Genomic DNA, 25564 nt, shown 5'->3' on the forward strand with positions numbered 1-25564 from the left:
TAGGACCCTGTATATCATACTAAATAGTGTGATAGACAGGGTCGTATGTCAGAACGGGTAATGCGGGTAATCTGAGTAATTTTGTCACTCTGTATGATTTTTTGCTTCAGATTATGGTGGGGCTTTTTTTGTAATCAACATGAAGCTCGCGTCGAGCACCTGTGGTGTAATACCGAACTGCCATTGTAAAAGTCCATAGCGGTCGATAAATTTCGTTTGGAAATTTTGTTACGACGATTAATGTTTAAATCACTCAAACATCACGATTTAATAAACTTTGTTTAAACTATATTACGATTAAATTACATTTTGCTAAAAATTTATATCAGTAAATGCGCTTACATGACCCGTGTGACTTGTACTTTAATTTGTTGTTTTTAACATGCTGACGTGACCTCAGAGTTGGTTGGCCTAGGGATAATGTCCAATAGTAAATCGCTAGAAAGCAGACTCGCTTATTTAGCGACTATGACAGACAGTGACAACGAAGTTTAAACTTTGTCGGCCGGAACATAAGTGACATACTCTGCCACAGGCGATTCACAATCTGAGGTTATTTGATGACTTTACGGAAATGACCGAGGGATGTTTTGATGAAAACATAGACTGGTGCCCTGTCTCAAGAAGAATAATAGGCGCGGCAGAAAACAAAGAGTGTGGGAACCAGGCTAATGAAAACACTACTCAATCGATCACCCAGCCGCTTTAGTCTTTCTTGATTTGACGGAAAAGGCCAAGGATATTCCGGTTAAAGGTACTCGATCACCAATGGATTTCTAATGACTCGGGTTTTACCAGTGCGGTCGAAGTAGGTCTACAAACTACAGCAACGTGTCATCCACAAGCATGTCACAGGTAGCCAAAATAAATGTCTATATTGATGCAAGAAAAATTGTTGGAAATCCGCTGTTGCCAGAAGTTTATCAAATATTGAAGATCATACGACCTGGATGGAGGGCGGAGTCGATAGAGTCAAAGGTAATGAAGCTGCATGCCTACATGGGTCACAGGAGCACGTATCGTTGCTTACACTTCACCGGTCATACGTGTACTATATAATAACTAGTTAGTATATAGAACATGTTAATTGTAAGCAACGATAAGAGCCACTGTGGCATGGTTAAGGTATTTAAGGTTGACAGTTATAGGAGACCAAAGTTGTAAATTAATTTTAGTACAGAAAATGGAAAGAAATAGTACCTGGATAAGTGTTTCAAACAAAGAGCATACAGTGTATGGACAGTTTAAGAAGCAGGTTTTTATTTTCCAGTTGCATGTTGCAGATATTGCTGGGAATGCAGTTTTAATGCAATGGGGCTCATCCAGTTGCATACAATTTACCTTTATAAACGAACTGCTCAGTTCGCCTAAGTGGTTAGAGCGTCCGCCTCGATTTCGGGAGGTCGCGGGTTCGAACCCCGGCCGGGTCGTACCAAAAGACTTGTAAAAATGATACTAACAGATGCCTCGCTTGGCAATCAGCATTGAGAGGATAATGTTAGGACTTGTCAGTCTGGTGTAAGGATAACGTGGCTGGGTGGGACATGATGTTACATGCCTGTGGCATGATTCCCCAGTGCTAGAGATTGCTATAAACTGCCAGACTGCAGACATCATAGCAATATAACTCAGACTGTTAAAGCTCTATTAAAATCCAAAACACATGTCACCTATATAAACATGTAGTATGTCAAATAATAGTACATATACTATTTATAGGTAAATTTTATAAATGATATTAGCCCTTGCTAGCTAAAGTAGCAATAGTTGATGATTTTCTCAGAATTAATAAATATATTGGCATGGAAAATTTTTGACATAATTTGAGCGTGCAGAATTAGAAATATGAAACTTTTCTGAAATAAATTCAAAGAAAATATTGCAACACATGCACTGTGCAAAATATTTAATATTGGTCTTTTGTCATTTATTGTGATTTCTTGAACTCGTGTTATTTTATGCTGAAATGTACATATTTATTTTTCTTTTGTTTGGGCAGTCAGATTTAGCTTTAAGAATAAGTAGTCTTTTTTTCAGTTTTCTAATGTTGTTCTTTTTATTTTTTTTATGAAGCACCACCCTTACATTTTTGCATGAAATACAATATTCTTCAGTCACACACAAGTTGGAATTATATGTTGGAACATCTATACATTGATCTGATTCCACAAATTAATAAATCACTATTGCCATTTTAAAAATTGGTTATGAGAAGATATTTTTGGTAGCTTTTGATATCTTTAAAATAAAATCATTGACTAGAAATGCATAAAATTAACAAGCTTTGAATATTTCTACAGTTCTGCTTCTGTTATAAAGTTTATCACCTTATAAAGTTTAATAAGAAACAAGCCAATTATTGGATTGTAGTCACCAAATTGGTGATCAGTGAACAAAAAGATGAAAACTTAGCATGTTGTTGTTACTATTCCTTGGAAGATGATGATGACATCACTAACTAGTTTGGTTTCTGTGAGGACATGAGTGGTTGATCAGGCGAATTAATGCTCTGTGGTGTCTGTGGCACACTGCAGAGGAGATGCACTTTGTGTTGCTTGACATTACAGGACTTGCTGCAGTTCTGACATTTATGCTTCCTGTACTGTTGCATTCCTATTGGTAATTCTCATTTAAAGTAAGTAGCTCCAGTCTGGGTGAGAGTGTCAGAGGTGAAGCAGTCATGTATGAGATCTTCCCAAGACTTCAGGGTCATTGTGGTTAATATTGAAGTCTTTCAGGGGTGACTTGAATGATTCTTTGAAGAATTTTTTTCTGACCACTCTGAGATTGCTTTCCCTCCTTTAATGCTATTTAAAAAAAGATAATTCTCATTATTATTTTCAGCAAATGTATACAAAGTGCATGAAGTAGAAGCAAATGTTATAAGCACCTAATTAGTTCTCAAAAATATTTAAGATTATGTATTTTAAACATAAATTGATTTGATGTTGATATTACTTCTTGCTATCTTCTGTCAATTTAGTCCATATGATACCCCACTGGTTGAATTTTAGGTACCTTTCTGTGACAGGTGAATATCACTCTGCTCAAAATAAGATACATTAAGTCTGTTTTTGAAAATTTATGTTACAAAAGTTAAAAAACAATTTTGTAACATATTTAGTATAGAAAATGGCATTACCTTTTTATAATCTGATTCCTGGTTTAGATGTCATCTTTTAATAAAATTAAGTTTTAATATGTTTTCGAACCCAGTGTATGTCATACTGTTGTTGTTGGTTAAATTGTTTATTATAGCCACACGCCAGGAAGAGTTGCTGTTCTTGCTTCTTGGACGAACTTTAAAAAAAAACACAACATGATTTGGGGTTTTATGCAAATATTTGCACATATTTTACCATTATTCTAACAAAAAAAGTCCGGACTTTTTAAAATGCATGCATATGTGTGTATATATGATCATCTTCTTTATTTTTCTGTGTTCTGAAAATTTCAGTTTACATTTTTTTCCACCAAATATGTCATGAAAGGTCACCAGTGTCATATACACCAAATACGGACCATTGACCTTTCAACCATGAGTGCATTTGGATGTAATAATGTTGTGTTTTTACATATGAATGCAGAAAAAGTACCAGAAGAATTTAGTTTGCCTTTATGAGATGTTGATCTTGATTACCAGAGCCTTTAATTAGGGCGCCTGCTGCTGTTAAAGTATTTCTGCAGTAAAGGACACCAATCCTGATATGTATGTTGACACCCTCCTTTTATCATGCATGTATGGGTTGATGTCTAAAAATTGTAGGACTATGGTTAAAGCAAAACACAAGGTGTATATTTTCAGAATTTTCTATGTAAACAATTAACCAATTATCTTTTACACTTTTACCACCTATATAACAAATCTGGCCCATGAACAGTAATTATATTAAAGAAATTAATTTTTGCGGCCCTCGAGTGGTCTTAGAAAATGCAATCTGGCCTATGGCCAAAAAAGGTTGTGCGCCCCTGCTACTGTATATAACATCTGGCCAAGGGAGATGAATATCTGTATGGGCCATGAAATCTTACTGTATCCTCAAATGGTAGTAATATAAAACATTAATATTTCATTTATAATTCTAGTCACAGCATTAGAATATTGTATGTTTTACATTGTAAAAACTGAAAGGTTTGTGTTCATTGAAACCTGTCCCAACAGTCAGCTTCATTTAAAGGAATAACATATGAATTTTTACGTAAACATTTCTCATCTCACTTACACTCATCATACACCAGTTCCATGTTCAAATGTTGATATGTCAAATTTGAAAGCGAGGCAGTTTTTGTTATTAGAGACAACGGGTTAAATCAGTTGATTAGCTGGATGGTGAGAAGTGTAATAAAGTCACAGCAGAAATGAAAGTTGCCTTTGATAACAGTGTGACAGGTATTTTTGAATTTTTTTATTTATTATCTGGTGAAAAAAAGTCAGTTTGTGAGGATAGATACGATATCCTCCCATTTTAGGCTTAAAAAGCAATAACCATATTAAGCTTATAAACTCTGTATTAGTCACAGGCTTTTCACAAATGCCATCTCTTGATTTTGGTAAGTTGAGGACCTGGTTAATCCAGATATTGTTTTCAAATGAGAACATCGTTCCTAATCCTAATTATGCAGGTTGTCAAGAGTTAGTCCTCTGTTTCACAATCATAACATAAGCTGCTATTTAGTAGTGAAATTAGTCATGGTACACAGTACAAAGACTTAATTGTACTTTCTTCTTTTAAGCATCATTTAATTTGTAGGATGGATTAAGGTGAGCATGATTGACAGTAATATTTTATGGAACAAAATTTTGTGAAAGAACAGAAGTATTTTATGATTTTGTTGTTGTTGTTCTAGGGTTTAATGCCATTTTTCAGCACAATATAGGCTATACATGGCGGCCAGTATAACTGGTGGAGGAAGAACCCTGGAAAACTCAGGGAAGAACCACCGACCCACGAGAAGCTACTGGCAGGCTTTCCCACATACCCATACTAGCCGAGCTTTGGACTCGAACCCATGCAGACAGAGGTGAGATGGCAGTGATCAGAAACGGTGAGCACTTTAAACCACCGGCCACTCAGGGCCCCTTATAATTTTGTTGAATAGTGTACTAAATTAAATCAGTTGATAATTATAAGTAGTTAATAATTAATCTTGTATTCAGTACATGGCATTTGTTCAGCAATCAAAGTCTGAAAGGTGAACCTGCATACATTGATCACCTTTGTACAGTGGCCAGTTCGGCCTTTTCCCATGGATGTTTGCTCATTAAAAATGTAGAATCAGTGTGAGGTCAAGAGTTAAACATCTCTTGGAAATTCCATTTTTTCCACCGATTATTTCTAGTAGGCTTTTGCTCTTTGTAGCTTATGAACAAAAGGTGATTGAAATGTACTAGTTTTCTGAGGATACAGCATATTATGGTAAATGTGTCACTGTGACTCATTATTGTAATGAATTGAAAACATAAATGGATTTAAGTCAGTTGTGGGTTATGTCAAAACTAGGATATCTCCTGTCTAAATTTATTGCAGATACATATTGTCAACCTGGCAAATTCAGTGTCAAATAATCATGATGGTAATACATTTTAGGATTCATAGTACTCTGCCATACTAAAATTGCTTATTGTAACATGATATGTAGGTCTCATGGCCTATATTTTCTTTGATGTCAAAGGTCAAACCATATTTGGATTTTTATTGGTCTTTTTCCTCAATCAGTTCTTTGTATTCAGTGAGGTTTTGACCTGAAGTTTGAAGAATAACAATACATGTATGAGATATGGGATTATGTGATGAAGCATTTTGGAAGTAGTCAGATGCAAGTTCGAACTTGGCGTATGTAAGCTTGTTTTGCAGGTAGAAGTGTTGATAAGTTTTTATGTATTTACACAACATCTCAGTAGGAGATACTTAAAATTTGCACAACATACTTGAATTTTCTGCCCAATGTTCATTTGCTTTGCTTCCAGAATTTCACAGATGGCATTACAAACTTGTTGATGGGGTATTATGAGAAAGGAAAGTTTGATGAAGATGTTATATTGTTACGAATCTATGGTGAAGGAACTGAATTGATTATTGACAGAGACTTGGAGAAGACAAACATATTAGTTTTGAGTGAAGCAGGCTGCTGTCCACCATTATATGCAGAGTTTAATAATGGTATATCATATGGATTTGTGCATGGTCGGACATTAGAACCTGACACAGTGAGAGATGACAGAATAAAGAGGTAAAGTTTGCATATAATGGTATAATATATAATGGTATCACTGTTCTTAGCAAATTTTGACTTGTTGAAGTTGCCAAGTGAACAATTTTGGATCTACACTAGGAACAATTTTGGATCCACACCAGTTTTATGAGTAACAAAATGTTTGTTTTAACAAAACATTCTACATTGGTATGTTTGTTATATGCAGAAAATTGGTGAATTTTGTTTTAAAGCAAGGAAATGCTACGTGAGTTCATCATTTTATATGGTGCATTACAGATAAGAATGAAAATCGTGCTTTGTAGATAAATGGAATAATACATTCTCATGGAATCATTTTTCATTTCCAGATAACAAATATGCATCACAAAATATCAATTCCATATGTAAAATTGCCTCAGTTTTCTCTAGGATTTTAAAAGTAGGAGTCCTGGACTCCTTTTAATAATGTTGGTAAAAAATAGGAGTCCTACCAGCAAAAGTTGCAGTCCCCATAGGCATACCTGAAATGGCTAAATGTCCAGATGATAATAGCCAGTGATTGTAATTGAGTTTAATTTTCCAAATTCTTTGCACCACTGACATATAACTCTTGTTTGTCCATTAGAGTGGGACTGAGCTTTGCCAATTCAAGCAAAGGCCATATTCTAAACATTAAGCCAGGCATAACACACTATCTTAAACTCGGATACTGTTTCATCTGAACTGTCAGTTTTTGCAACTTCATCAGTCTTCTGAATCTCATTACAATCTTTTTCAGTGTGCAGTGTAACCCCAAAATACTTATCCAAATTTTGCAAACAGCGTTTTATTTAAGTGTTGATTTGTCTTGATTTCGAGGTCACACACACTTATTCTGGTACACTAGGAAACAAACACAATAATGAAAGCTAAATTTGCTCATTTAATGTACTCTTATAATGATCAAATGTACATGCACAATTTCCCACCACTCAGCAGCTGGTCAAAGTCTTTGAACTTGGTGCCCCGCTTTTGCATCATGTTCTTTTGACCCGCCTGTATAATAACAACATGTACATCTGGGGGCCTTTCAGTCACTGAATTCAGTCATTGTAAATATCATTACAACTAAAATGATCAGTTGATCAACACATTTTCACACTCAGCAGGTGGTTGAAGCAGGACTGGCAAGCCTTTGAATTTGTTGCCCATTTATTACATGTGTAAAGAGGACTCATGCATGATTTTCTGCATTCCAGATTTAAAAAATTTGTATCCAAATACACATGATTAAGCATTTCTGAGACCTCTGTGCGTTATACAAGATTTTGTCAAAAGAGTATGGTGAATTGACTTTCTTGTGGCACCAATTTTGTGGATTTCAAGATTGCCACAAATTGTGGAAGTGATGACCTAATTATACTGGTGTTGTCCCTACTGTTTCCTCATAAGAGTTGTCAGTTTCTTAAAGTGTGGCATGAAAATTGATACCCATGGAAATAAATTAAAAAAGTGTTGTTGTTGTTGTAGGGTTTAACGCCATTTTTCAGCACAAGATAGGCTATACATGGCGATCAGTATTAATGATGGAAGAACAAACCGGGAAAACCCCAGAAAGAACCACCAACCCATGAGAAGCTACTTGCAAGCTTTCTCACTTATCCACATTGGCTGAACCTGAGGCTTGAACCCACACAGACAGGGGTGAGATGGCAGTGATCCATAATGGTGAGCACTTTAGACCACTCGGCCACTTGGGGCCCCTAAAAATGAGTACATACATATATATATATATATATATATATATATATATATATATATATATATATATATATATATAAAAGCTGATTATAAATTTGTATCACTGCTGATTGATTAGTATAGGGTAACAAAGAAACTTAGTATTACATACAAGATTCTCTGTTGATGGAATAGAACACTTCTGAACAAACTGAACATTCCACAATGACTGTCATTTATTATGGGTTAAGCCTCTGCTGTTAAAACTTTGAAATCATTGAATTTTTTACAGAAGTAAGGTACTAAGGCTTGTAAACAAATATCTTGGAAAGTGCCTTAGATAATTGCAAGTTACCATCACTACCTATGATGACTATTTTCCAAACTTTGCAGAACTTTGGCTTCAAAAGTATGGTAACTAACACTGAGGCAGATGCTTCATAATTTTGATAAATTCCTGCTCTAAATTTAGCTTAATAATTGACTATCAAAACTTAAGATTATATTTGCACTAACAATCTTGAAAGATTCTTTTTCTTTTCTTTTTTTAAAAAACAGATTGATAGCTGAAGAGATGTGTAGGATGCATTATGTAAAACCAGAAGGAAGGGAACCAAAGCCAGAATTATTCAGTAAGCTTCAAAAGTTTCTAAACATATATCCAGATCAGCTTGACACGCCAGAAAAACAGAAAAGGTATGACTAATACTGTTTCCAATCCAAAATTCAGTCTGACTGCGAATGGCAGAGACACAGAATTGCCAGTGTATTATGCACTCTGGCAGATCTGGATCTATGCATTTTGTTAGAAGCAAGATGGCAGATTAGGGTCTATGTTGTTTGCAGTTGGACTTGACTTATAGTTGAGTATATTGTCTCATATTTACAAAAGTGAATTCTGTATTAGATTTTTATGCAGAAGTATTTGTCACACATTTTTTTTATTGTAATATTCATTTTGTATCTTGTCTTTGGTAGGTGGAGAAATATTTATTTATGATGGCAGGCAAATTGATTCGGAAGTTTACATTTTGATTTCCGTATTAGGGCAGGCAAATTGACATGGAAGCATACATTTTGATTGCCTTTTTAGGGCAGGCAAATTGACTTGGAAGCATACATTTTGATTGCCTTTTTAGGGCAGGCAGTTTGACTTGACAATATACATTTTGATACCTGTATTAGGGCAGGCAAATTGACATGGAAGTTTACATTTTGATTTCTGTAACAATGAGCTTCCTAATGCTGCACTGGTATTTCTCTTAAATACACACAATTCAGTTGTATCAATGCCATATATACCCACATATAAGTTGAGTCTGTGAACAAAAATTGACCCAGAATTTCTGGCTTATTATGCAATGGCAGATATGGGTCTACACAGTTTACAGTAGGACTAGACATACACTCAAACATATGTGGTATGTTAAAAGCACATAGGTCAATATTTACATTGTTTACAATAAACAGAATAACTAATATATTGTACACATTCTGCCTTATCATTTGACTCGTGTAAAACAATAAGTGATTAAATGAAATTCTCATTATTGATTAGTCAGTAACACACCATAAGATGACTTGTACATTGTATTCTCAAAGTGTGAAATGCATGAATGTTCCAGATCAGTACAAGGTTGTTTGAATATTTGGTTTAATTCACATATTCCTCAGTACAACTAAAGGCATTGTCTAGTTCTTTTTTTAAAAAAAATCGGTGTCCCTGAATCCATTGATCATATCAAAGTATTCATCTACCACCCCCACCCCCAACAGTTTGTAACCCCCTACTGATTTTAAGAAAAACAAAAACTACAAGCATTAGGGATATACAAAATGCACACATGTTAGTCTTTTCGTTCATCAATTTATAATTTCTGACTTATCGTCATCATGGGGTTTCTAACACTGCTATCTTGTTAACCATTCAGACCAAAGGGGAGTTTCATTACTATGACTTTTGCCATATTTGCATGGGCAAGTCAATTCTCTTTAGACTGTAGGTCTTGTGTAGTTTGCTGTCTTTGATAATCTTCAAAGGCTGCAACTGAAATGATCTGTTTCATGTCTGGAAGGCAACATACATTAAATTTTGAATTACTTAGCCTCGTTGCATTTGTTATTTACCAGTCCAAAATCTTTTGGTTCAGTGCTGTCATTCTTGTCCAGGAAATAAACAGTCCTAATCTGTGCTTCCTTGAAATGGTCCTAAACAGTCCTGATCTGTGCTACTTTGGACCTTTTCTGCCTCCTTCTCATCTTTTGGATTCAAGCAGAATTGGTAATGTTGCCTTTTTCTTCTGAGCACAGCATGTACACATCTCAGTTTTGCTTCAAGTCAGGTAAATGCAGAAAACTGAGAATTTAGTACTTCTGTTAATGAAAGAGTTAATCTTTCTGCACTCTACACACAAGGAAGAAACAGCATATACATCTCTGATATCATTCTTTTCCTTTTTAGCCAAGGGAATTTCTAAGCCCAGTGTGACCACAATTGTTGTTTCTTTGACCTCTGGCCATCATTTACCTTATCAGCCTCATTCTGAAGTCTCATTCATTCTGAAGTTGCATTGGAGACTTCTCTTGCATCACAGACATGCAAATTGCTGGACTTTTTCTAAACCGTCTTTGCAAAGAAGGCTGGGGGCTCCAAGTGGTCAAGTGATCTGATGCTTTCTCCGTTACGGATCACTGCCATCTCACCTCTGTCTGTGTGGGTTCGAGTCTCAGATTCGGCTAATGTGGGTATGTGAGAAAGCCTGCCAGTAGCTTCTCATGGGTTGGTGGTTCTTACCGGGTTTTCCTGGGTTCTTCCTCCACCATTAATACTGGCCACCATGTATAGCCTATCGTATGCTGAAAAATGGTGTTAAACCCTACAACAACAACAAAGAAGGCTGACTCATGACAACTTTGGATAATCAAGAAGTAATCCTTCTCTAAGTAATCTTGACTGTATATGTTACGAGTCTGTGATCATAAAATAAGTAACAGAAAAGAGTGAAAGACAACAAACTGTATAAAATTTAACAAATATATTTATTTCCATAGAATACAAAGTAAAAATTAGAAAAAAACTACTTACATTATTGCAAATTAAATCTCAGAATAATCAAGAATTACAGACACAAGTCCTAGTAATTTAAAGTCCAGAATAAAATTCAGTAAAAGTCCAGAAAAAATCCTAAAACTGAAGTTGATGACATATCTGTGGTAGCTATTTGATGATGTGTCAACAGTATTTTGTTGACTCCCAGTAATATAATTCCAGGTTTGAATTCAGTATAAATTCCAGTGCATGTCTTTATCCAAGAATTTTATCAGAGCACTTTTGTATTTCCAGAGATATAAATCACTTGAATTCAGTAATTTGAAGAAAATAAATTTCAGTCCAACTGGTCACAACATAATACAACTTGAAAGTGACAGATGTTAAAGCATTTATGACCAAGTCATCACAATTACAAGATTATATAGTTCTCTACTTGACCTCAGGTCACAATTAGCATTTCCTAAAAGAAATAATTACCTCATGGAAACTAACCTTCTAGAATGATCCTGATGTTTATAAAATCAAAACATAACCTGTAAAATTCACTTAAGAAAGTCCAAAACCCTGACCCAAATAAACATTTTTACTTCTAGTAATAATAATTCTGATATTAAGCTCATAAACATTGAGAATAATGAAGCTATGTATTAGTTTTTGCATTGAATAATAAAAAAAATAATCAACTTGGGTCAATCAGAAATGAACTAGACAAGGTCAAATTCAATATACAATGTTACATTACAATAGCGTGTAATGAAATAAAATTTTGTTTAAAACTAACAAACAAACAATTAAATATACATAACTTATGGGGTGAAATGATACACCTATGTCATATATCGATATGATTCATGATATGCAGCCTGCGATATGATACATATCGATACACATATGAACTTGATGGTCTTTCCATCTTTGGAAAGTAGGTGGTGCCTTTTCATGTATATTCACATTCTGGTCCTATTTCCATTATGCAAATTTCAGATACACATATAGTGATCATATGAAATTCTCACTGATGAGAAGATAACAACAGTACTTTCAAACAGACTACCTGTTGGTTGTAGTGAGTTTTATCCAACATTTTAGGACATTTAATGGTGGCTGCATTTAACTACCTTTGTTTTTTTACATCATAAATGATTTGAAAACATCTTATTATCATTTTTGTGTCCCAGTTACACATGGAAGATATTACAATGTTATCTTAAAAACAGAAGAAATAATACAGTTTCCTTGTGCAAAGAAAATCTCATCTGGAACAAATTTGGACATGGGAATAAGGTTGAGTACCAACAAAATCTATTACACTTTACTTCCTGCAGATGCAAAAGACTGCTGCAGCCATATTTAGTTTTATTTGTTAGTAATGGAAAACTATTGATTTCACCCAGACCTATTCTACATTTTTTTCAACTAACTCAAAGTAATAAACTTGAGCAGTTTGAAATCTGCCTCATAGCTCATTTATGCTAATTATATTTATTCCATTAGCACCTTCATTGACTGGCTAAATATCTCTGCATAAGAAAGAGAATTTGCATAATTGTTCCCATGTACAGTTTAAAGGGGACAAACATGCAAAATTGAAATTCACGCAAACTTCATATATAATTTGCTATATGTATAAGGTTCATTTTCTGAAAATTTGTACCTTTTATTCTTACTTGTTATGAAGAAATTTATGAAAAACCGATCATCTCTCCCGATCCGCTTTGTATAGAACAATGCGCTTCCCTCCCCCTGTAAAAATAGCGGGTGTGATGTCATTTGAGACACTGTGTACACTGGCATTGTTGATAATGAATTATGGAGAACTCACCCTGGAAGAACTCATCCCAGGTGTTAGGAGAAGTCGCCCTATTGGTGGTCGGAGAAGTCGCCCCAAGGATCATATATAGTAATTCTGAGATGTCGCCACTTGGTTGTTAAGGCTTTATTTATTGTTGTTTTTCTTCAACTTAATAACTTATTAAATCTATAAAATTTACAACTTTCCAACTTTTCCATTTGATCAACTCCCCTTTTGTACTTAACGAAAAAGAAGTGGTATCTATCCCTTTTGCTCTGCTCTTCAAATCATTAAATGCATTTTAATTGGAAAAATAGAGCAGGTGTAAGCATGGTGTGACATCTGCAGTTTTATACATGAAAGGGCTCCAACCTAATAACTAATGTCATCCTGAGACAACTTTATGGCATTTAAATCCTGAACTAAACTGAATAACATTTCACATGGTCCAAATCAGCTTGGAAGTTTGGAGAATCAGCCAGATATATGGGCCGAATCAGTCAGCGATTTGTACCGATGAATTGTTTCCCCTACATAACATATATCACTCTCTTTTAGGTTTGCTGAGTTACTTCCAAGCAAGGATAAAATTCTTGAAGACTTCTGTGTGCTGAAAAGTCAGTTGGAGGCCTTAAACTGTGAGATTGTTTTTTCCCATAATGACCTTCTTCTCAAGAATATAATTTACAGCAAAGAAAAAGGTATGGAATATGAAATTTACACAACAGTTCTTACATGTAATGCAGATTTCCAAAAGGTATGGAATATAAAATTTACACAACTGTTCTTACATGTAATGCAGATTTCAAGAGGAGAAAAGGAGGGTATGTAATTTGTACTCTCAATAATTGTAGTGTATATGTATTTTTCATGTAAAGTTAAAGGGAGGTTATAATTATAAGTCGATGATGGGGATGATATTTTGCGCAACAGTTTTTGGGGATGTGTCATATTTCTATGAAAATATATGCATCTTTTCCCCTTTGCAAAAATATTGGTGTCCATACCTCTGATTGAAAATTTTATTGATACTCATCCATGATGGGTAGTTATGATGTCTATTGTGAAAATGATGCTAATCTGACATCCAGTATGACCTCCATGGCAGCTATCTCAGAAAACTTGTTATGGCTACTTTACTTGAATGCATGGTCAAATTGATATGGGATTTTCACTGATAGACTAGTTATGATATCTAGTTGGTCTTGAATGAAAATGATGCTGATCTTATGATCAGTATGGCCACCACAAGGGTCATCTTGAAAATCTTGTTAACATTCAGGAAAAAAGGATTTGTCAAACCCTGGCACCAAGTGTCTCGAGAATAGTGAGTGATGGATTTCAAAATTTAAAGGAATGATAACTGATAATTTAAAAGAACTCCTGGAATTGAATGATAATAAAAGAAAAAACAATTTTCATTAGACAGTCACTTAATGAAGATAATAATTTTTCTCATTTTGGATGTGCAAGTATAGCTTTGTAACTGTTTTAGATGCTAACATTAAAAATGGGTGACTGACTCTCATCTTGGAAGTATTCAGTTCTCAGTGTAATAATATAAATTATTGGATGGATTCATTTATCATTTTTGGATTATATCCTCTATTGAGATGGGTATCCTTCTGTTTAGGATACAGTACATTCATTGAGATGGGTATGCTTACATTTAGGATACAGTACATTCATTGAGATGGGTATGCTTACATTTAGGATACAGTACATTCATTGAGATGGGTATGCTTACATATAGGATACTGTACATTCATTGAGATGGGTATGCTTACATTTAGGATACAGTACATTCATTGAGATGGGTATGCTTACATATAGGATACTGTACATTCATTGAGATGGGTATGCTTACATATAGGATACTGTACATTCATTGAGATGGGTATGCTTACATTTAGGATACAGTACATTCAATGAGATGGGTATGCTTACATATAGGATACTGTACATTCATTGAGATGGGTATGCTTACATTTAGGATACAGTACATTCAATGAGATGGGTATGCTTACATATAGGATACTGTACATTCATTGAGATGGGTATGCTTACATTTAGGATACAGTACATTCATTGAGATGGGTATGCTTACATTTAGGATACAGTACATTCATTGAGATGGGTATGCTTACATATAGGATACTGTACATTCATTGAGATGGGTATGCTTACATTTAGGATACAGTACATTCAATGAGATGGGTATGCTTACATTTAGGATACAGTACATTCAATGAGATGGGTATGCTTACATATAGGATACTGTACATTCGTTGAGATGGGTATGCTTACATTTAGGATACAGTACATTCAATGAGATGGGTATGCTTACATTTAGGATACAGTACATTCAATGAGATGGGTATGCTTACATTTAGGATACAGTACATTCATTGAGATGGGTATGCTTACATTTAGGATACAGTACATTCATTGAGATGGGTAGGATACAGTACATTCATTGAGATGGGTATGCTTACATTTAGGATACAGTACATTCATTGAGATGGGTAGGATACAGTACATTCATTGAGATGGGTATGCTTACATTTAGGATACAGTACATTCATTGAGATGGGTATGCTTACATATAGGATACAGTACATTCATTGAGATGGGTATGCTTACATATAGGATACAGTACATTCATTGAGATGGGTATGCTTACATTTAGGATACAGTACATTCATTGAGATGGGTATGCTTACATTTAGGATACAGCACATTCATTGAGATGGGTATGCTTACATATAGGATACAGTACATTCATTGAGATGGGTATGCTTACATATAGGATACTGTACATTCATTGAGATGGGTATGCTTACATTTAGGATACAGTACATTCATTGAGATGGGTATGCTTACATATATGATACAGTACATTCATTGAGATGGGTATGCTTACATTTAGGATACAGTACATTCATTGAGATGGGTATGCTTACATATAGGATACAGTACATTCATTGAGATGGGTATGCTTCTGTTTGGAATACAAAACTTGCATGATATGCCTTTGTTTGGGATACAAGCCTCCATTTAGATTGGTATGCTTCTGTTTTGGACATCATGTCTATGTCAGCTGAACCAGTACCAAGTTTCAATATTGAATGTGGTGTAATTTTTAGCCCCCATAACCAGATTTCAGAAATTTCAGAATTGCATGTTTCCATGGTCTCAGAAAACCTAAAAATGAACACAACAGTTTGTATGAAATAAAGGTTAAATGGGTCTGAACATTTTTGGTAGACCTGGACAAATAAATTCAGTGTAGAATTAGCAGTGAATAAACAGTATCCCTCACAAGTAAGTTCACTGATTACATTTAATTATCAATAATTTTGTTTTGAAAGTCTTTTATAATTTTGTTTGAAAGTATTTCGAACCATGTCCTTTTAATTTTGGTTGATTTCTTAACGTACTTTGTGTGTATAGTATAAAAAATATATATCAAAGTTTGTCTCGGATATGTTTCTTTGCATGAAATTAGCTTTGACCACAGTTGTTTAAGCACAGACTGACTTAACCTCAGTTGTTTAAGTACAAATCAATACATTGATTATCAGCTTCAGAGATGATATGGAGTCATTCAGGTGTGCTGTATTCATGGAGCTACACATATGTTCCCTAACTCATTCAGACATGTTAGCTGGGATCTGTAATTTTATCAGATATTGATTTTTCATTGTGTAGTCTTACTTTTCTATTTTTATTAGCTACAAGTTAATTTTCATGCCGTAATTATTTGAATAAAGGCTCAGGAATGGGATTTATGGTAGAAATATATACTTAGATGTTTTGAATGAAGATGAAAAGAATGGATGTAGTGTTCACAGTAACAGCTGGCTTAGAAGTCTTCAACTTTTAGAAGTTATATCTACTTTTATAACACTGCAGTATTGCCACCCCCCTAGCCCCACAAATGAAGCTGAACTTGGGTTGGGGCAGCTCTCTGTTGATTCAAAGCCTAGTGATGAAAGATATGAATTAAGAAAAGGGAGGTTCATTTGAAAGACTACCCAGCAAGATAAGTGAGCATTTGGTAGAGTCCTTCGTATATCATCCATTATGCACTGTGAGGCATCCATTCATATTTAATATGAATGATACGTAGCCTATTACTGTTGTGTAGCTCACTCATTTCCAGATGGAAACTTCCCTCAAACATATGAGAAAACATCCTCCCATAGGATGACTCAAGATAGTTGTGAAGTCCAACACATAACTGTTAGTCTTAATGTGTTAGTCTTCATTTTTTCATTTGACCATGTTAAAGATGAATTTGATCAACTCTTAGTAGAAAATTACCTTTACTTTGAGCATACATCACAAACTGAGCATTGTTTTTACAGTGTCTTATTACCCTTAAATCAAGTATTGTTTTTGTTTGGAATTTGTCCCTCCCCCCTTCTCTCTGTCTCTCTCTTTCTCTCTCTCTCTCTCTCTCTTGTTATTGGCATTTCTTAATCCTTCTTTTTTCTTCATAACTTTGCATTTAGGTACCTCATCCAACCCCACCCAAGATACACAAAGGGTTTTCATGAACGTTTATTGCCATTGAAAGTTTATTATTTTTCTTACTTAGATATCCCTATCCTTGCCCAATTCATTCGAAGCCTCTGCTTGATTCTTTTGTGTTTGTTTTAGAACAGTACAAATCATCAGACTTAATTTTCCAATTTAACACGTTAACCCTTGGAGGTTTTTGTCGTTTTTGCCAGAAATTTGAGTATGGAACACATTTTGAAAGCTATTTCTGAATACATCCTAATACATCAACTTCCAGGTGATCTTCCAATAACATAATGCCTAGTTGTGTTTGAAACACCATTTTTCATTGGCTATTTGGCTTGCGCTTGAACATAAGGGTAAAAGTTTGAATTTTTTGTGGGTTTTTGTGTGCTTAACAGACCCATTATTTTCATATCAAGACCAGTCTTTATTCCAAATGCCCATCATATACTACATTATGCAAAGGTTCATCTGTCTGTTTACAATTCATACCAGTTTGCCTTAGATCTGAGACCAAAAAGTCTAAAATCCTGACACAAAATCGGATTCCAACCACAAGCAGATTTTGAGTGGAAAAAAATCGGGTCCACAAAATGAGCTTTTTCCCTCTGTATTTTGTAGTGCAACTAGATATTGCAGATTATTTGGTATAATTGTAGAGCTAGATCTGTCTAGCTTTCTATAATACCACCCACTTTAGTGTATCTTACATGACCTTGATGCTACAGAGCTCAGCAGTAGGCTACTACTTCCTGCCACATAAACTCTTCACCAGGGGTTAATGTGTTAACTGGACCTCTGCTATCTTTATTCTCTGGAAGGAGGTCACACACCATTTGTTACTTTCATGTGTGAGTTTAGTGTTTGAATACCAATTCATTCTAAAAGGTTAGTATTGAATAGTATTCCTTATTATTATTACATTACTTTGAGCACTCTTGCCAAGATGATTTTTTTTGTGTGCTAAGTATTAATTGTCAGGGCTTATATCAGTACTGTTGGTTGTTTTAATTCATTTAGTCCAGTACTGTTACTACTACTAATACTAATGATGACTTAGTACAGCACTTAATCTTTAAATACTCTAAGTGCTTTATGTGAATTGTTACCAAATAAGAATATTATGTATATGGACAAAAGTACATAAACAAAAAACGTGAATTACAAACAAAAATATTTTAAAAATAATTATACTTAGGAAATATTGCTAAGTCTTAAGTCTGTTCTTGCAGCTGAAATATGTGAGTTCCATGAGTACTCTTGAATGAGATCACAGTGTCTTTATGCCCAAGTTAAACTGGCTGTTTTGTTCCAGGTAGCTGAGCCCAGTTACACAAAAAGAATGATGTCTATAGGACTTCATTTTGATAGTGGAAATAATGAAAATGCAGGTGTCAAAAGAGGAGCATAAGTATCTGGAAGTGGTGTGCACATGGTTGAGTTCAGAGTACTGTTATGAGTGACATAGGTTTGGTTGTATGAATGTAATGCTGGTGTTGCTGATATTTAATGTTTGAGGCTATGGATGGTAACGAGAAAGTCTTATGCTTATGGCTTCAGTTTATCATCATTCATCCGTAGCTTGTTACATGTCATCCATGACTTTGTATTGGAAATGCACCTTTCTACACCTTGGATGCTAGCATCATCTTCAGTTGGGTGTCAAGGTTTGTCTATTTGGGTGTCATAGAATTGGGTGTCAAGGATTGTATATTTGGGTATCATTCAATTAGGTGTCAAGGTTTGTATATTTGGGAGTCATACAATTGGGTGTCAAGGTTTGTATATTTGGGTGTCATACAATTGGGTGTCAGGGTTTGTATATTTCAGTGTCATACAATTGGGAGTTGGGTGTCATACAATTGGAAGTCAAGGTTTGTATATTTGGGTGTCATACAATTAGGTGTCAGGGTTTTGTATATTTGGGTGTCATATAATTGGTGATACGTGGCCACATCTCAAAAATATTTCATACTCAGCACTTAATGACCATAGTTCATAGTCAAAAGTAACCCATTTTAGTTATGATTCGTAATGGCCTCCAAATATGATTTTTATGTATTTATGGTTTTTTAATCAAACTTTGTCTTTTTCTACATCTTAGCGGTATCTCTGACTATCAGAAGGTCAAAGATCATGACTGAAATTTTTGTACCACAGTTTGCACTTTGAACTAAAAGCATGTTAACCCAAAAGGTTAGAATGGATTTTAACAAAAAGAAGATGCAGATGCAAATCTTTTGCAGATTTTTATATTTTGAAATGTGAAAAATGGAGAAAAACAAACCCAGCCCATATTTTAGGGATAGGTACAACATTTTTATAACCAGTAAAGTTTTCTTTTCCATTCAGTTTTGTTGTTGTTCAGACTATGCAAAGTATTGTTTGAAAAATGTCACAGCTATGTATAAATGCATTTATATTTTCAGACAAAATAACATTCATAGATCATGAGTATGCCATGTTCAACTATCAGCCCCATGATATTGCAAACCACTTCTGTGAATATGCAGGTAAACATTCATCATTATCCAGTAAAATTACTCAGATCGTTTAATACAACCTCAAATATTCAATGTCTAAACCAATACCATAAGTACACATTTGAAAGGTTAACATGCATTGCCCAGTATACTATCATATATACTCGCATACAAGTCCACTCAAACTGCAAACAACAAAGATCCTGATCTGCCATAGCATAATGTGCCTGCAGATGCAGGTCTGTGTTGTTGGTTCTACTGTTCACTCATAACAAACTGCACAGACCCAGATCTGCTAGTTCTTTATGTGACAGCAGATCTGAGCCTGTGCAGTTTGCAGTTGGACTCAACTTATAAGCAAGTACATATAGTAATATGAAGAAATGATTATGTTGAGACACATTAAAGTTGGGAAAACCCTAATTATTTTGTTTAATATTTTTAGTGATTCAGGAAATTTTATAGCAATAATTTGTTTCTTTAATGTTTTTCTACAATGATTTTGTATCGCCATTAGTTTTAAAAAAATTATTTATGCAGTTTCTTTCAGACAATTGTGTTTTATTTTCTTTCACCTAACAACAGTATTTTATGCCACTCTGCAGTTTTAAAAATCATTAGACGACTTATTGCATGGAGAAAAAATAATTGCACTTAAAATGTGGAGCATTTCAGGTCAAGTCTGATGGTAAAGTTTTTTTTAAACACATGTCAGAAGAAGGTTAATTGCTGCTAATATTACTTTTCTTTTGAATTAGGACATTGGCTAAACACATTTTGTTGTAAAATGAGGTCTGATCTGTGCTGACATGCTGGCACATTGTTAAACACATCATATAGTGTGAAAGACTGGCACATTGTTAAACACATCATATAGTGTGAGAGACTTTTTGTTGTAAAATCAGGCAGTAATAGTTGCTAACATACTTGGGAAAAGGTTAATGGTCAATCAGCTATCAAAATGCATGTTTGTGATTTGCTGGATTTTTGTTGTTGTTGCAAATGATATCATTACCAGCTATTTGATGGCTTGATGCATGCCTTTATTTTACCTTGAGCTACAACACAACACTGAAATTAACTAAGGTGAGGGAGCATATCAAAAACTATGGTCACTCAATAGACCTCTAAAAAAATGAAAAAAGCAGAGTTGTGTTTGATTTCCTAATGGAAGAAGGCAAAGTTTAATATTTTTAGGTAACTTAGTTTGCCCACTTCACCAGTTTTTATCTTGACCCCTGTGTTACCTAAATAATTCACATGTCAACAGTAGTAACAGAAATAAAATGCTACTATTATCAATAATGTCTGTACAAATAAATTTTAAATTACGAGTGAAATTAATATGCTTTTGTATGCACTGAGTGACCACTCTCTAGTCTGCATACTAGATATGCTGCAGAATTGTCTAAAAATGGTCATCACATTGAAATACAACACTGCCATGTACACATGATATGTGTTGTTAAATATCCCAATTAAAACTAGCTGATGACCCCTGTGATCAGTGAGCCTAGGCACCTAAGGGAAAATTCCACTAGAAGAAAGACATGAAAGACTAGAGAAAATGGAGGAATAAAGCTAAGTACCTGATTGATAAGGTAAAAAAATTGTTTCTGTAACCATGCTATTGATGAAAGTGAGATTATCAGGACATTGTGGCAGCATTAGAAAGACCTGATCCCAGGTGTAAGCAAAATGATTACATAGCAACATCTGTACAAGACGATGTTGAAATGTTCAGTAATTTCTTTGCAAGCCTCTCCAGTAACTGTATCCAGAACCAGACTAGGACCTACAGACCATTATCCATTCTACTTATGTGATCAAATTATTTTAAAAACAAGTAGCTGAGTGGGTTTATTCGTCTTTTGAAATTTACTTTCTATTTCGCAAGGCAGAATCTGAATTTAGAAAATATTACTCATGTTATACAGAACTTGCCAAATTAACAGATCTTTGACTACTGTGATTGTTATCCTTGACTTTGCAAAATTACTTTGATCCAATTGATAATAAAATTCTGCTGCAAAAGTTGAACTGTTACAGGTCTCATAATTCTTTTTTGAACTGGTTTAGATCATACCTACTAAACGAAAAGTCTTGGCAAGAAGCCATTGGCAATATTAGCTCACAAACTTGCACTATTCATGCCCTCATGTTCTCTCCTCCATTTTTATGAAGATGATCTTACATTAAATAATGAATCCATAAATACCAATGATGCAGCCTTATGTACATCTAGTTCTGATACTGAAGTTATCTAAACAAGATTAGACTTTGACCATATTAGAGTAAAAATTGGGCACAACAAAATAAGATTGTAATTAAATGGTCAAACAAACTGTATGATTTAATGGATTCACAAAAATGTTAGGAAACCCAGACTTATCTCTTACAATAAATAATCATCAGTTAGAAAATGTCAAACAGGGAAATAAAAGTTTGCAGGTGTGTCTAAAGACAATAATTTACAGTGGGATGACCATATTGACAAGCTTGATAAAGCACTGTAATCTGAGGACGGCCTTCTCATCAGAATCTAGGTGTATATTTACCTGCAGGAACTCAGTCAATGCTACAATTCATATATTCATCCAGGAATGGGTTATTGTTAAATGTATGGAGAAACTGCCAAATTTCAGGTTTAACAGGATTTATATACTTCAGAAAAGGGCAACTCACATCATTTTAGATTCATCAAAAGCGTTGTATAAAGCAACTAAAATATTTTTCAATATATGAAAGAACTGATTTTCACCATGTTGTTCTTGTATATAAATACCTACATTTAGCAGGACCAGGATTTATTCAGGATTTATTCAACACATTACCAGTCGAGATCAACATCACATGGAAACCTTCATCCACCAAAACCAAGAACAGCAATTTAAGAGAAGCATCCAGTATTCTGGTACAGTTTTGTTGAACAAGCTTGCACTGCATGTAAAATCTGCATAAAATATTTCAGTATTTAAGAAGAGATGTCATGAGTATGTATTTGTTATTTAATGATTACAATAGAAAAATAAAATCTGATATTTATAAAACTAAGACATTTAAAAATAGATAGTAATTACAATTACCTTCCATGTGGTATAGATTGTTATGCTTTTTGTTTTTTAAAATGCCTCAGGGGAGATCAGTTATTGACTAAATGAGTAACCCTCCATAGATAAAGTATTTTTCAAAAAAAAAATTTTTTAATATGTGATCATGATTGTTTAGTACTTAAACAATTGAGAAAATACGTTTGGTGTCTGATGTGGCTAGTTGGCATTCGGTCATGACCAGCAAATGAAGTGAATTTTTAATTACACATGCATATTTTTCAGAGATCTCTAAATATTTGTATTTGTGGGACAAGTCCAATAGATTGAAAGGTTTTGACTGGCACTTAGTCTAACCCACTGGACATTGGTAATGGGAGTTTTCAAATATCATTGTATCAGCTTGTCTTTGATATCTGTTATATTGCTAAAGAAACACCTTAATGAAGTAAAATTCTTTTGTCACTGGGTCTGTTGATTAAGCTTAATTTAAAGGTGACTACATTGTTTCTTTGTTGGACATTAAAGAGATGTCTCAATGACAATGCCTTACCAAAGGTTTGTGTTTGGTTGTTTTTTTTTTTTTCTTCTTCACATTTGTTTGAATGCTATAGAGACTCAAAACGTGAGACAAAAGAAGTGTGAAATCTTATCTCCTGGATTTATCAAAAGCCCTCTAAAAAGAATGAATGCCCCAGGGTATGTACTAGATACATTACACCAGTCACTCACACTGCATTATTTGTGTCACAGTATTAAATCAGTCCCTGACTGCATTATTTTTGTCACAGTGTAACATCAGTCTCTCACACTGCATAGTTTGTCACAATGTTACATCAGTCCCTCACACTGCATTGTTTGTGTCAGTTTTACATCAGTCCTTCACACTGCATTGTTTGTGTCACAGTGTTACATCAGTCCTTCACACTGTAGTTTGTCACAATGTTACATCAGTCCCTCACACTGCATAGTTTGTCACAGTGTTACATCAGTCCCTCACACTGCATTGTTTGTGTCACTGTGTTACATCAGTTCTTCACATTGCATTGTTTGTGTCACAGTATTACATCAGTTCCTCACACTGCATTGTTTGTGTCACATTGTTAACATATGATAACTTTGGAACAACATTTGTGATGCTTAGGCCTGAATTAAGAAAGAAAAATAAAAGCAGTAACAAATAACTTGTATGATCATGCTTCAGAACTTATTTGAAGACCTGATCAAATTACACTTCACCTTCCAACATTACTGGAAGTGACCATTAATTGTGTTACATATTTCTGAGGTCGTACAGCAGCTTTTTGTCAAATAATAAATTAGTGGAGTGGAATAAAATACTGCTGTGGGTGAAATCGTGTCATATAGTCTTCTTAAAGATTTTTTTTTTTTTATAATAAATAATTAGTTTGAAATGAAGCAAGTGAATCATAGACGAATGATGCTAATACTAATGCAGCAGCAAATCCAGAGATGAAAATGATATATTTTCTGATAAAGTTAATAAATAAATGTATCAAAGTTTTCTGTTTTAAAGTTTTCTTTTTTTGTAACAACCTTTTATATCTCCTTGAAAATTTTTATATTGAATTTCATAAATCTGTAGTGTCATGTTAATTTTCAGGAACTTAAACAGTCTACTCTACCTTTCCAGACTATAACTACTGTATATACATATTTTATCAGAATTTACAATTGCCTTCAGTATGGGATTTTGAAGATGCCTAGTGAGTCATGGGTGAAAAGGTCAAAGGTGAAGGCCCTGGAAATGGCGACAGTCAGTGACATTAGATTGTGGCATATTTTATTTGTGTGTGGCTTTTTTGCTTACAGATGTGGATGAAGTTGATTTTTCTAGGTATCCTGGAAAGGAGTATCAACTAGATTGGATACGACATTACTTGGTATGCTGGGAAGAGATTAATGGTCGTCCAGGGTCAGGGGTCACAGACAGAGATGTAGAAGAAATGTATATCAAGGTCAACAAATTTGCGCTGGTAAGTCACAGTAAATGTATTCTTTATCGGTGGAAAGTAAATGAAAAATGTTCATTAATTTGAATTAAAAAAATTGATAATCTTTATGCAATAATCTCTTTCCAGCTCTTTTTACACATCCTTCTTAAACTGGATGTATTATGTTAAGGCAGTTATTGGCAATCTATGTCTTGTTTACAAATGGTGGCGTGCCAGACTCTTTGGAAAGGCACAATGTATGAGTTTTAGTTTTGTATTGTATATAGTATAAATGACAATCAAAGGGATAAATATGCCTTTGTTTGCAGCACTCTGCCACTGAGTGGACCTGACACAGTACTTCTGAAAGGTTTCTAATGCCTATATTAAGGCATTGTCTCACTGTGAATCCATCCATCCATTGTCATTTTCTTGCCTGGCAAAAAACTTTGGAAACTTGTGAAAGATTTGAATGACACTTTACCCAAACATACATATTCTCATATTTACCTGTTGAATACACTGAATCTTTAAAATTAGTCGTTTTGATTTTATGAGATCAACTTGTATATTCGATTTTGATGACACGATTGGACATGGAAACCTCATTTTGGTACCTTTTCCATTTCCAGTTGCTACCAGCATACCGAGAGAGAGATAAGATGCTGATACAGGAAACTATTTTAAATGAAATTTATTTTATTCTAAAACTAGAAGATTTAGCCATGGTAAGAAAATATGCAATGATAATAAATAAATGTAGTTTTATTTTTTCCTTCATTTTTATG

At 34.3% G+C, this 25564-nt stretch overlaps 1 protein-coding gene and 1 long non-coding RNA gene across 3 annotated transcripts in view; one reads left to right on the forward strand and one right to left on the reverse strand.

Moving 5' to 3' along the window:
* The first annotated feature begins 340 nt into the window (after positions 1-340).
* The window catches only part of LOC149785072 (putative ethanolamine kinase), a 31336-nt gene continuing 6112 nt past the window's right edge, over positions 341-25564 (forward strand). The window contains exons 1-7 of one of the 2 annotated variants that reach the window (XM_089978800.1): positions 341-978; positions 5969-6231; positions 8473-8610; positions 13317-13459; positions 19718-19801; positions 24655-24818; positions 25409-25504. In XM_089978800.1, the coding sequence (XP_089834926.1) occupies positions 847-978; positions 5969-6231; positions 8473-8610; positions 13317-13459; positions 19718-19801; positions 24655-24818; positions 25409-25504 (1020 nt within the window). In that variant the 5' untranslated portion in view covers positions 341-846. The remainder of the gene's footprint in view (positions 979-5968; positions 6232-8472; positions 8611-13316; positions 13460-19717; positions 19802-24654; positions 24819-25408; positions 25505-25564) is intronic. The other variant, XM_089978801.1, reaches the window with a different exon arrangement.
* LOC149785073 (uncharacterized) overlaps positions 1892-25564 on the reverse strand; it is a 51338-nt gene continuing 27665 nt past the window's right edge. The window contains exon 2 of the long non-coding RNA XR_016425358.1: positions 1892-2807. This is a non-coding gene — a long non-coding RNA (uncharacterized LOC149785073). The remainder of the gene's footprint in view (positions 2808-25564) is intronic.

This window comes from Sinohyriopsis cumingii, chromosome 13, assembly GCF_028554795.1.
Source record: "Sinohyriopsis cumingii isolate HCF-2022 chromosome 13, ASM2855479v2, whole genome shotgun sequence".
Classification (NCBI taxonomy): Eukaryota; Metazoa; Mollusca; class Bivalvia; order Unionida; family Unionidae; genus Sinohyriopsis; species Sinohyriopsis cumingii.